The sequence below is a fragment of the Theobroma cacao genome, chromosome 2 (genome assembly GCF_053813885.1).
Source record: "Theobroma cacao isolate CCN51 chromosome 2, ASM5381388v1, whole genome shotgun sequence".
NCBI classification, from domain to species: domain Eukaryota; kingdom Viridiplantae; phylum Streptophyta; class Magnoliopsida; order Malvales; family Malvaceae; genus Theobroma; species Theobroma cacao.
The window spans coordinates 32,846,596-32,859,840 of NC_142640.1; the positions used below are offsets into that span (position 1 = coordinate 32,846,596).

The window sequence follows — 13,245 nt, forward strand, 5'->3', positions numbered from 1 at the left end:
CAGTCGATCTTTTGGAATAGAGATAGGAGAGATGAGTCCAAGCCTCTTGGCTAGTTTTGGCAAAGGAAACAAGTGGAATGATCCCCTCACTTAAAGAGGCAAAGATTGCATGTAGAAGCTGATGATCTTGATGACATCATGGAAGATAATCTGGATTTGAAACTGTTTTACCATTATAAACCATCGTTGTAGAAAGACAGAGAAAGTTGCCATCAAGATACCCAAGAAGATCCAAGTCGAACAAAAGAGCATTAAATTGAGCCTTCGATGAGAAATAATTAAATGATGTCAGTTTAAGAGGTAGTTGAGCAGTAGCACTAATTGTTATTAAATTTTTGGTAGGATTGGAAGAATCAGCATCAATTGATGAGTTATTAGTAGATGAATCAAAAGCCATTTTAGTTGAAAAAAAAAGCTCGTTAGAGATAAGGCTTTGATACCATGACAAGATTGAATAATTTGAATAATTTTTGTTGTATATATTTTCTAATTCACAACCAATATATATATATATATATAGCATTACATGTCTATCTGCATTTTTAAAAGAGTCCTAAATATAAGAAAAGCTATTACAAGACAAAATCTTAGAAGATAAAATAGTAATCAAATTGTTGAGGTTGTTGTAAAAAGGGCAAGAGAGATTTGTGGAGAAATTAAATTTGTTCGCAAGGCTGAGTTCGTTGACTAAGTATTTGATCGTTTCATAATTTTTGAATTTCCTGCTAATAGGATTTTATTTGATAGACATTCTCTAACACCAACCCAATATTTCTTTGGTACAAAAAAGAGTAAATTATATCTGTATTCTTTAACATTTAAGATGCATACCGTTTTAAAAATAATTTGTTGGTCTTTATACTTCGAATATTTTTAAGGGTGCGTAAATTTAAGCTGAATCAAAGAATCGAGTCGAGTCGAAGTGAGTTCATTTTTTTTTATTTGGTTAAATCGGTGTTCGATTATTTCAATTAAATATATTTGATTACAACAGTTTAATCGATTCAATTATCAGTTGAGAAATTTTCCAACCGAACTAAACGAAGTTAAGTTGTAAAATTAGTTTTTTTCTTAACTTACACCTTAACCCTGTCAAAGGCTAATTGGCAGTGCCTTCTCGGCATCCATGTCGACAACTGAAGTTGAGGCAGCTTGTAGCTTCGCAGAGTACGTGTTGGGAAATTGCGGAATTGTCTCTAAAGAATTGCCCAAGATCTAACCCAATCAATAGAATAAAGAAAGAAAGAAATCAAGCACACCCACAAGAACACAAGAATTTACGTGGTTCGGTATTTTGATGACTTACGTCCACGGGCACAACAACAGAGAAAATTTACTAAGAGAAAAATCAGGAGATTACAAGAATAGTCTCAAACTCATAACCCTTATCCCACGTACACCTAAATCACTCTCTCTAAATCTAGGTGATAATTATTCTTTAACCCATAGGGTCCTTTTATAGTGCCAAATACAATAACCTTATCCTAATATAATTAGGAATCTTATCCTAATAGAATTAGGAATTGTTATTCTAATCTAACTAGATTTAAAGACTATTTTATAAGGTATACTAATTTAATTAGAATTAAACAATCCTAATTAAATCACAATTCAAGACTATCCTAACAAATCTCCACCTTAGGCTTGAATTCACCAAGCTCCACCTTACGAACTAATCTCTGTCGACACCGCCACTGCCCCAATGAGCCTCAAGCACTACGAACACTGATCAAGTCCAAGCAATGCTTGAACTTTATCCCAGAAACTGACTTAGTTAGCATATCTGCCGGATTTTCATCTGTAGCTATTTTCTTTACTACAATCTCACATCTAGATTCTTGTCCAAAACAAAGATCACTAACCAAGTCTCGAAGCCATAAGGCCTCCTTCACAGTCTCGGTCACAGTCATATATTTAACTTCAGTTGTAAACAAAGCAGCTACTACTTTCCAACTGATTGCAGACCCTGAGAGAGTGAACACATACCCCATTCGAGATCTTTTACTATCTAGATCACCAGCAAAATCTGATTTGGAGAAGCCAACCACATTACGACTAATGTTTGCACCTCCTTCACACACTAAGCCAACTTCAATAGTAACTTTAGGTGTTTTCACAAGCTTCCATGTTTGATCCCAGTGTAGAGACTCAATCTTCTTAGAAGACTCGACATATATAATTTTCTCATGATAAAAGTAAGGCTCATCAATCTCTACTTCCACAAATAAAACATAAGAATCAAAATCACCATAAATACAAGTAATGCTTCGTTGAGATACCAATTCTTGTACCTCTTGCAATTCTTTCTGGATTTCACTATCATCCCGCACTGTCACAAGAGCATTGATTTCAAGCTCCACCTGCTTGCCAACTTCTTGGTCTAATGTGTTTGCAATTCTAGACTTTATCCCACAAAGTAATGCAGACTTGTCAAAGGTAACATCCCGACTCACCATAAACTTGGGGAACTTACAATCAGTACACCACAACCAATAACCCTTCACCCCATATGCATAGCCTAGGAATATGCACTCTGTCGCCCTCAACTCAAGTTTACCATCACTCACATGAGCATGAACAGGACAACCAAACACTTTCAATATAGAGTAATCAGCGGGTTTACCTGACCAAACTTCCTCGGGAGTCTTTAATTCAATTGCAGTTGATGGAGACCGATTTACCAAGTAACAAGCCTTGTTGATAGCTTTTGTCCATAATACTTTGGTTAGGCCAACATTAGAGAACACGTATTTTTCTCTCTCCAAAAGTGTTTTCTTCATCCATTCTACAATACCGTTTTGATGTGGTGTTTTGACGACAGTGCAATGTTTAATGATTTTTTCATTATTGTAGAATAGACCAAACTCACATTTGCAAAATTCCAAACCTTTGTTTGTTCGAAAGCTCTCGATCCTTTTCTTAGTCTGCTTCTCGATCAATACCTTCCAATGCAAAAAGGTGGTTAACACTTCACTCATAGCCTTTAGAAGATACGTCCACACCTTTCTTGAAAAATCATCAATAAAGATCCACATGTATAATGATCCACCTTTTGATGCCACCGGAGAAGGATCCCACAAATCTAAATAGATGTAGTTTACTGTACTCCTGGTTTGATGAGTTTTAGTGCTAAATTTCACTCTATGTTGCTCACAGAAATCTAGCTTTCCACTCTTTTGACCACACAGCAAACTACGCTTACTTAGTTTTCTAATCCCTCTATCGCTCATATGACCAAATCTCATATTCCATAAACGTGTTACATCATCTTCAGGATCATTAGATGAGATCACAGAAATAGTTTCAATGACCGTGTTTCCCACTAGACAATAAAGGTCACCGGATAACTTGCCCTTCATGATAGTTAAGGTTCCTTTAGATACATTTAAGACACCATCTTGGCCACTATATTTGTAGCCCTTCTTATCGAACAAACTCAAGGATATTAAATTCTTTTTCATGTCAGGGACATGTTTTACCTCAAGTGTTCTTACCATACCATCAAACATCTTGATTCGAATTGTGCCAATCCCAACAACTGAGAGAGAGAAATCATCTCCTAATTGTATAGTGCCCATATCAACAGATTGATAAGTTGTAAACCAATCACGCCTAGGACATATATGAAAGCAACAAGCCGAATCCAAGATCCATGTATCCATTAGGTTACAATTAGTAATTGCAAGAACATTATCAGTTTCCTCAAAAGTATCAAAGTCATCTCCAACCACGTTTACAGTATTCTCAGACTTATTGAACTTTTTATCATCCTTGAATTTGGTACAGTCTTGATGAAAATGCCCTTTCTGACCACAATTCCAGCAAGTTTTCCCTTTTGCTCTAGATTTACCTTTTCTGTCTAAGCCTTTCTCTTTACCTCTACCTCTATTTACAACCAAACCTTCTGCTTGATTTTCATTCCGAATACCACCAACTTTCTTCTTTAATTCCTTGGAATTTAAAGATGCCCTTACATCCTCGAAAGTGAGAGTGTCTCGGCCGTATAGTATAGTATCCACGAAATTTTCATACGATGGAGGCAAAGAACATAAAAGAATTAGGGCTAAGTCTTCATCCTCAATTTTAACATCGATATTCTTTAAATCAAGAATAACTCTATTAAATTCATCAATGTGGGTATTAACGGACGTACCTTCACTCATTTTGAGAGTATACAATCGTTGCTTCATATAAAGCCGATTCGTCAGGGACTTGGTCATATAAATACTTTCGAGTTTAAACCACACTGCAGCAGCAGATTCTTCATCCGTGACTTCTCTTAGCACCTCATCAGACAAAGCAAGGAGAATAGCATTATGTGCTTTTTCCATAAGGTCATCTTTCTCACTATCAGATAAATTCGAGGGAAGATGCTCTTTTCCCTTCAGTGCCTTCAACAGTCCTTGTTGCACTAGCAATGCGCGCATCTTAACACGCCACAGGCTGAAATCGTTTCTTCCATTAAACTTTTCAATCTCATACTTGGTCGATGAAGTTGCCATAGCGAGATTCAGATTGACCCAAGACCTTGAAGCTCTGATACCAGTTTGTTGGGAAATTGCGGAATTGTCTCTAAAGAATTGCCCAAGATCTAACCCAATCAATAGAATAAAGAAAGAAAGAAATCAAGCACACCCACAAGAACACAAGAATTTACGTGGTTCGGTCTTTTGATGACCTATGTCCACGGGCACAACAACAGAGAAAATTTACTAAGAGAAAAATCAAGAGATTACAAGAACAGTCTCAAACTCATAACCCTTATCCCACGTACACCTAAATCACTCTCTCTAAATCTAGGTGATAATTATTCTTTAACCCATAGGGTCCTTTTATAGTGCCAAATACAATAACCTTATCCTAATATAATTAGGAATCTTATCCTAATAGAATTAGGAATTGTTATTCTAATCTAACTAGATTTAAAGACTATTTTATAAGGTATACTAATTTAATTAGAATTAAACAATCCTAATTAAATCACAATTCAAGACTATCTTAATAGTACGAGTCTGGCTCCCCTCTCGATTTGGTGCGAAAGGTCAGATATAGCCCCATGCAATGCCAATCGAGTGTCATGACGGGCAGCTCAACCCTTCACATCCCAAACTCTCCATTCCTCCTCCTCCTCTTTCTCTCTCTAAGGTTCTTTTCTATTTCTCTCCTCAAAATTTTCAAAAATAAAAATTATAATGATAAAAAATCTCCAAAATCAGTCTAATATATATATAAAATTACCTCTGAAATGAACCCATAACCCAAATATTACCTGGCTATCCGAGCTTCATTACTATAGAAGTACTTTTAAATTTATACTTTATTCCTATTATTTTTTTTTTGAAAAGCAATACTTCATTACTAGTAATCATTACCTAAATAAAAGGTTAAATTAGTGAAATCAAAGTTTACGTATAAAATAGTATTCTTCTTTTCTTTTCCTTTGTTTTGGTTTACATGAGAAAAATGATTGAATAGTTTTTGGAGCTGTTCTCTTCTGAGGAATATTTTCGGTCAAATCTTGATATAGTTGATTTTAGTTTCTTGGGGAACTACCTTAACAACTTGAAAAGTTATGGATCACCTGGGAAATGTAACTCTATTTGTATAGAATATAGTTAATCTAATATTCCCCTAAAGTTATTCTCAATTACAAAATCAAAAAATTAATTAAATATCACATGCATATAAATGAATTTTCAATTTAGCTGGGACTAGTGTGGTTTTATGATTATAAGAGAAAAAAAATGAGCAAGGAAATCAAGGAACAAAAGCCAAAAATATAAAACTAAATATCGTTTTGTTTATGGTTGGACAAATGGAACCCAAACAAGGGATATACGACTAATTGCCATGTTTTCTGTTTTACCAAAACCTGTTAGAAGAGACTCTCGTTCTCATCCTCGAACTCATGCAGCAAAAGTTTTCGAGGAAAATATCATGATAAATTGATTGGAGATATATTACAACTAAAATAGTATGTATCGCAGTATCGTCTTTCTTACCAACGTACACCTTTTTCCAATTTTATTATCTTACTCACTCTAATTTAGTAATTCCATCTATCTTCCCAAGGCCTTGCAAGCTGAAAACTTTACCATTCTTCAACACCTTTTCTCAACGCTGTGTGTCCCAGCTTTCACTCTCTCCTTCTCTCCTTCCTCTCTCTCTTTTGAGTCTCCCAGAGGTTTCTGTTTTCAAGCCTTCTCCTTCATCGCTTGGTTTTTCCTGCCAGCCAAATAGGTAAGGCCTTTGAACCCCAAGCTTTGCATTTCAACATTTTCTCTCCAAACGGTCATATTTTCTCTTTTGTGCGGAGATGTTTTCTTTGGTCTTGGTGGTTCTTGCTCTGTTCAACTTTCATGGTTTAGCGACTTGTTTGAACAATGATGGCTATGCCCTTTTGTCATTTAAGCAGTCCATTTATGCGGACCCTGAAGGGTCCTTAAGTAACTGGAACTTTTCCGATGACAGCCCTTGTTCATGGAATGGGGTTACATGCAAGGAACAAAGAGTTGTTTCTGTTAGCATTCCAAAGAAGAAACTCTATGGGTTTCTTCCTTCTGCCTTAGGCTCTTTGTCTGATCTTCGCCATGTAAATTTGAGGAACAACAAATTCTTTGGTGGTTTGCCTGTTGAGCTTCTTCAAGCTCAGGGCTTACAGAGCTTGGTTCTTTATGGGAATTCCTTATCCGGGCCTTTGCCTACGGAAATAGGGAAACTTAAATATCTTCAAACATTAGATTTATCTGACAATTTCTTTAATGGGTCATTACCCTCATCACTTGTTCAATGCAAGAGACTAAGGGCCCTTGATCTCAGCCAAAACAATTTCACTGGTTCTCTGCCAGATGGGTTTGGGTCTGGCTTGGTTTCTCTTGAAAAACTTGATCTCTCAATCAATAAGTTCAATGGTACAATTCCTAGTGATTTCGGAAATCTGTCTAGTTTGCAAGGAACTGTTGATTTGTCTCACAATCTCTTCACTGGTTCAATCCCTGCTAGTCTTGGAAATCTTCCTGAGAAGGTCTATATTGATCTCACTTATAACAATTTGAGTGGGCCAATACCCCAAAATGGTGCTCTTATGAACAGAGGACCGACAGCATTTATTGGGAATCCTGGGCTTTGTGGCCCCCCATTGAAGAACCCTTGTTCTTCAGATGCTCCAGCTGCGAGTTCACCTTCTTCATTTCCGTTTCTGCCAAATAATTACCCTCCTGGAAATTCAGATGACAATGAGGGTAAAAATGAGAGAGGAAGAGGACTAAGTAAGGGTTCTGTTATTGCTATAATAGTGAGTGATATAATTGGAATTTGCCTTGTTGGGTTGCTATTCTCCTATTGTTATACAAGGGTCTGCTCATGTAGTAAGGATAAGGATGATAATGGCTATGGTTTTGAGAAGGGAGGGAAGGGAAAGAAGGACTGTCTGTGCTTCAGGAAAGATGAGTCCGAGACATTATCAGAAAATGTAGAGCAGTATGATCTTGTGCCACTGGACACACAGGTGGCATTTGATTTGGATGAGCTGCTTAAAGCTTCAGCTTTTGTTCTGGGGAAGAGTGGAATTGGTATCGTGTACAAAGTTGTGCTTGAAGATGGGCTTACCTTAGCCGTGAGAAGATTGGGTGAAGGGGGCTCTCAGAGGTTTAAGGAATTCCAGACAGAAGTAGAAGCAATTGGAAAGCTGAGGCATCCTAATATTGTTACACTCAGGGCCTATTATTGGTCTGTTGATGAGAAGCTGCTCATATATGATTATATACCTAACGGAAGCCTTGCCACTGCATTGCATGGTATGTTTCACCAAGTCTTCTTTCGACAAATATAAATTTCTTTCTGTTAGTGCAGCAGTTAGTTTAATGCTTTTTTTTATCTGTCTTTTGTATTGACTGACTCCATTTTCTTATCATTATCAGGGAAGGCAGGAATGGTATCATTCACACCATTATTGTGGTCTGATCGACTAAAAATCATTAAAGGCATAGCCAGAGGCTTGGTTTATCTGCATGAATTCAGCCCCAAAAAATATGTTCATGGAGATTTGAAGCCAAGTAATATCTTACTTGACCAGAACATGGAACCACACATTTCCGATTTTGGACTTGGAAGACTTGCTAATATTGCTGGAGGATCTCCAACCATGCAATCTAACCGAATGCCTTCTGATAAACCACAAGAGAGACTACAAAAGAGTGCTTCCTCAGAAGCTACTGCCGTTTTTTCCTCCATGAACTTGGGATCTTATTACCAGGCTCCTGAAGCCATGAAAGTGGTAAAACCATCACAGAAGTGGGATGTATACTCATATGGGGTAATCCTGCTAGAAATGATCACAGGGAGATCACCAGTGGTTCATGTGGGCACCACAGAAATGGATCTTGTTAATTGGATTCAGCTATGCATTGAAGAGAAAAAGCCACTTTCAGATGTTTTAGATCCATATTTAGCTCCAGATGCAGATAAAGAGGAGGAGATAATTGCAGTTCTAAAGATCACAATGGCTTGTGTGCATAGCAGCCCTGAAAGAAGACCTACCATGAGGCATGTCTTTGATGCTTTGGAAAGGTTGGTCTTATCCACTGATTAAGAAATCGATTAAATCCAAGAATCCAGTGCCTCATGGGATATAATTGAAATTCTTTACATCAAACTGAGGATGGTTTCAAGGTTATGGTTAGTTCCACTTCAACTGAAATGATGTGCTCCTATAACAATTGTGACAGCGGAGAGAAGCGATGCAATTGTGCTTTAAAGCAAAATGGTTGTCTTTATTTCTGTAGGATTCCCTTCTTTGTCTCAAGGGCTAGGTGATGGTAGGTCTGCTATAAGAGCTGCTGTGAGTTTTTAACTGCTTTTGCATGAATTGGCTGTTCGCATATACTGTATGTGATTGGTGTTATCTTCTTGCTCTTATAGCAGACCCGTTGTCCCTTGTTTTTCTTGGTCAATAAAGTTAATATTTTATTTGTTTGTTTTATATTTTCCTTTGTTATGATACACGATCATGAGCAATGGAGGAAAAATATATATTTTCCCTATGCATCAATTAAGAACGATATATATTTTGTGACTTGGAGACCGCGACACGCACGCCGGGGAGAACTTAGAACTCCAATGCTCAGTTAAGTGGCCTGCAAGCACCCAGCCGTGGTATTGAATAATATATAAAATACAGAAAAGCTGGATGCATATGGCTGCAGAGAAGTTCTTTTGTTCCCCCTTTCAAAGAAAGATGGAGAAACAGGGACTTTACTCTTGGGGTTGAAGGAGGCATGCACCTATCATTGATTTAAAGAATTGCGTTGGGGCTTGCTGTTCTTTGACTCTCTGGTCTTGGTTCACATTCAAAAAAAGGCCGTATCAGGACATAGGTCTTTATTGAGAAGGGCCTCACTAAGTAACCTGTCAAATTTTGCGCCCCCCAAATTAATTAGTTAGAGTTGACAATTGAATATGCTTTTCACTTTATTGGTTCGGTTTCAAATCATTGAATTCTCTAGCTGCTTGACTCAAGGGTGATTCAAGTGACTAATGTCAGCTGCCTCTGTGGGATTAATCTATCAAGGATCTAGTGACTGTTTAGAGTAACAAGGACTATCAAATTATGTATATATGTACTCTTAAACTCAATTTTAGAATAATTTTTATGTCATATTGAGTTAGTGAAGTCATTATTAAACAGTTGATTGCAGCTTATTTATGAGACTTTAGGAAATTTTATATATATATATATATTTGAAAAAAAGAGATTTAAATTATTTTTTTTTTAAAAAAAGAAATCATTCAATAACTATGAGTTAAATATTTGGGTACATTTTAAAAACTTTCATGCATTTCATGTTTGAATATATAAAATAAAAAGATCAGAAACGAGTTAATACAGTGAAAGGACCAGGTATTGGAGAGGCTGAGGTTGGGGACTCATTCTATGAGTATGCTTTGGGGGAATTTCATATTAGGGCAATGCAATGGAAATTATTAAGTTTATTGTCAGGGGAGTGGGTATTTACTAAGAAGGAAATGAAATTTTTTATAATTATTAAGTAAGAGAATTCTATTACCATTTTACCCTTACATCATTTAATATTTTGCGAACTTGCTTATAGAAGTTGGACCCAAAACGGGAACTGTAAATTTGTCTTGATATGACATTTCCAGTCATGTTATCATCGATTTAGGTATAACTGCCCGGACTTCTCTTCCGGTGTCGCTTGGCCTCTCTCTCCTCCATTTCCTATCTTTCTCTCTCCTGATGTTGAAGAAATAATTTAACAATTTAAGGGTAAAGGGTAAAGGTGTAATTTCAATTTCCATAATAGTAACTAAAAGGGATAGTCATTTCCTTCCTAATAAATATTTATCTCCATGGTGGTGATGTCCAATTATGTCTATTTGGTTGCCCTCTTCTGAAATTCCTCCTACGTTTTCCAGGGCACAGCTGATTTAATTTTCCTCGATGTGATTTGACATGTCAATATTTCTAGATACCGTCTGTCATATCCCAATCTTCCACCCATTTTGTCCACATTCTTAATAACCTTTATTCTTCTACTTAATTATTCTACAAAATGTAAAAAGTTATTCTTAGTGTATCCCAACTGTGTCATGTCGAGTTAGGGCGAAGTTAGAATTCTCCCTAAGCATCCTACCATGTGGCGCGAATGAAGGGGGTAAAACTAAAATATAGGAGAAGAGTCTTAGCTGTCTTTTGGAATTAAGTGGCAGTGAATCTGTCTGTTTCTTGACTTTAACCACAGCTTGTTGTCGGAACCTATTCGGTCAATTCAGTCCAGCCAGCCAGGCTATTGCTAGGTTAGCATCAGGAGGCTTGATTGAGTAATTGTAGGCTTTTATTAACCAGAGTGTGCGCCATGCAGAGAGCCGGATATTTTTCCGTTTTCTTTTTTCGAGCTCGGCAGATTCTGAAAACATATACCTAACAAAGAATGTTTGTCCTATCTAAAGTACTAATAATGAAAATATTCATATTTTTTATAGACTTTATCATTGTTAGTGGACAGTAATACTTGAACAACCACAGCAGGGACAAGGGTTTGGACGTCCTAAATTTGCTCATTTACTCATTGTTGGATGTAGTGAGAGGTAGTAGATTCCAATGTAACAGTTGGCAAAAGCTGCTTTAATGCATATGCACCAAACTGGGCTTGTTGCCAATTCATCAACCTTTTATATATGATATTGTAACGTAATGGTGGGCAATTTATGGATCGAGCTACTTCCAAGTTTTTTTAGCCGTTATGAACTAGAAACCTAAACTGTAGTAAAATTTTATCTACCTTGTTAAATGAGAATTGGTAACTTAAATTTGGAGGAAACTCTTGGAGCTGTAGAACTTTGAAGGATGAGGATTTAATTGCTGAATTCAAGAATCTGCTAGCTGGAATTGGCAGGTGGTCCTTGTTGGTCATGTTTTTGGTAACAAAAACAACATTGATGTGGGCTGGGACTTAATATCCCCCTCCACATGTCGCTAAGTGCACTTAGAGTTCCATACAAAAGACAACAAAACTTTTTTAAAGGAAGAGCGAGCACAACTCTCTTTCTAAAACAAGGATAAAAATGATTTGTTAGGAATATAAATTTTTGTTGATATTATAGTATTTGGGTGATTTCCCAAGAATAGCCCACTTGGTGGAATGGCTATTTAGTGAGCAAAAGTGAAGCACATGGTGGAACATTCATCCCACACGGCTTAGAAGCTGATAACTTTATGATACAAAGTTATTTAAACTTAATTTTGATAGTAATTTAGTTTAGTTCTTGTGATAATACATAAAAATTAGTAAATTTTATCTAAATTATTTTAACTTAATTAATTTAGGTGAATCAATTTAATCTTAGTTAATTTTATACTTAATTTAGTGTTATTGAGATTGAGATAGGTTATTATTAATTTATTTATGCTTTTGTAGATGTTTATTGAAAGAAGAATTTTAATGGAAGAAAGAAAGTAAGTTCAAGGTGCAAACTCACACTGCATATGTTTTGGTATTTCAACCATTACTCTTTTTATAGAATTCCAAATGAAATGATTTTTGAACCATTGGAAAGATAAGAGAAAAAGCTACAACTTTTATATTGATCACTTTGCCCAGTTCGGCATAGAAGCAAAAATCTTGTCGAAGTTGAAGCATTGCAGCAATCCTAGAATAATTACGATTTCTGCTAATTAAATGGTAAAGGCCCCTTGGTGGAGGTAGATCGCGGCTTACGTAGTCTAATGAAGAAATCCTAGGTTGAATTGATTTCTTTCTTCACCCAACTTGGCCTAACTTCAAAAACCTATAAAAATAACCTTTCGAGAAACTTTTAGAAGAATGAAACACCAGATTCATAATTGAGAATAAAACCACAAAATCATTGAAGTTGAGGAGAAATCAAGGGGATTCAAGAAGATTTGGAGATCAAGATTTCAATTCTTGGGTTCTTTTATCTTTTTGTTATTCTTTTCTTGGTTTTTGTTTTTGATGTTCAAACTTAATTTGATGATGATGATGATGTGTGACTTGATGAGGAACTAAATTATTTATCTAAGATTATGATTGAACTCAATACATAGTTTGGTTAATTTATCTTTCTTTTGCTTATGTTTGATGGTTTTTAAGTTGTTTATTCTATTTTGTTCTTAATGCTTCTAGTTGATTGATTACCAATAAGATTGAATTGGAAGCCTAAGTTAAACTTTGACGAAGGAGATTTAGGTAGACCTAAAATAGAATAATATTGGATCGAATACATTTAGTTGATTAAGTGGTTTGATTTGCATAGAGGGGAGACATATACCTATAAGCCATACGCAGCCCGGATTAGAGTATGAACTTAATGATTCTTTCTTCAATTTAATTTGCAAAGACGTATAGTGAATTAATTGGGAAAGATATTTTTATGAGAAACTCGAGAAAGACTTGTAAATAATTTAGGACTTTAGGTTAGCAATTTAATCTATTAAGCTAAGTTAAGAGAAAGAGATAATAATCAGATGAAGTATTAAGAGATATCATAATCTTAGGTCTGGTAGTCACTCGAAGTTAATAAAGTAATTTTATTGATAGATTTAGAGTAGTTTTAGTTATTAGTTTAAAATTTTTCTTTTCAATAATTAAATTGTTTGAATAAGATTAAGGTGTTTTAATTTTAGTAGTTAACTTTAGAAATTAATTCAATTCCCTATGAGATTGACACTATACTCACATTGTATTATACTTGCGTGGGTAAAAAATT

General features: G+C 35.7%; 1 protein-coding gene across 1 annotated transcript; it reads left to right on the top strand.

Annotated features, from left to right (window-relative positions):
* Positions 1-6,059: 6,059 nt before the first annotated feature.
* On the top strand, positions 6,060-8,980 carry LOC18609161 (Leucine-rich repeat protein kinase family protein). Its single transcript, XM_007044168.3, has 2 exons — positions 6,060-7,796; positions 7,920-8,980. The coding sequence occupies exons 1-2, from the start codon at positions 6,317-6,319 to the stop codon at positions 8,588-8,590; spliced, it is 2,151 nt and encodes a 716-aa protein (XP_007044230.3). The 5' UTR covers positions 6,060-6,316; the 3' UTR covers positions 8,591-8,980.
* The last annotated feature ends 4,265 nt before the right edge of the window (positions 8,981-13,245 follow it).

Excerpts from the sequence above, each read along its gene's own strand:
- LOC18609161 (XM_007044168.3), top strand. The coding sequence starts at position 6,317 with ATGTTTTCTTTGGTCTTGGTGGTTCTTGCTCTGTTCAACTTTCATGGT. Across the intron at positions 7,797-7,919 it reads CCTTGCCACTGCATTGCATG|GGAAGGCAGGAATGGTATCA; the intron begins GTATGTTTCACC and ends TATCATTATCAG.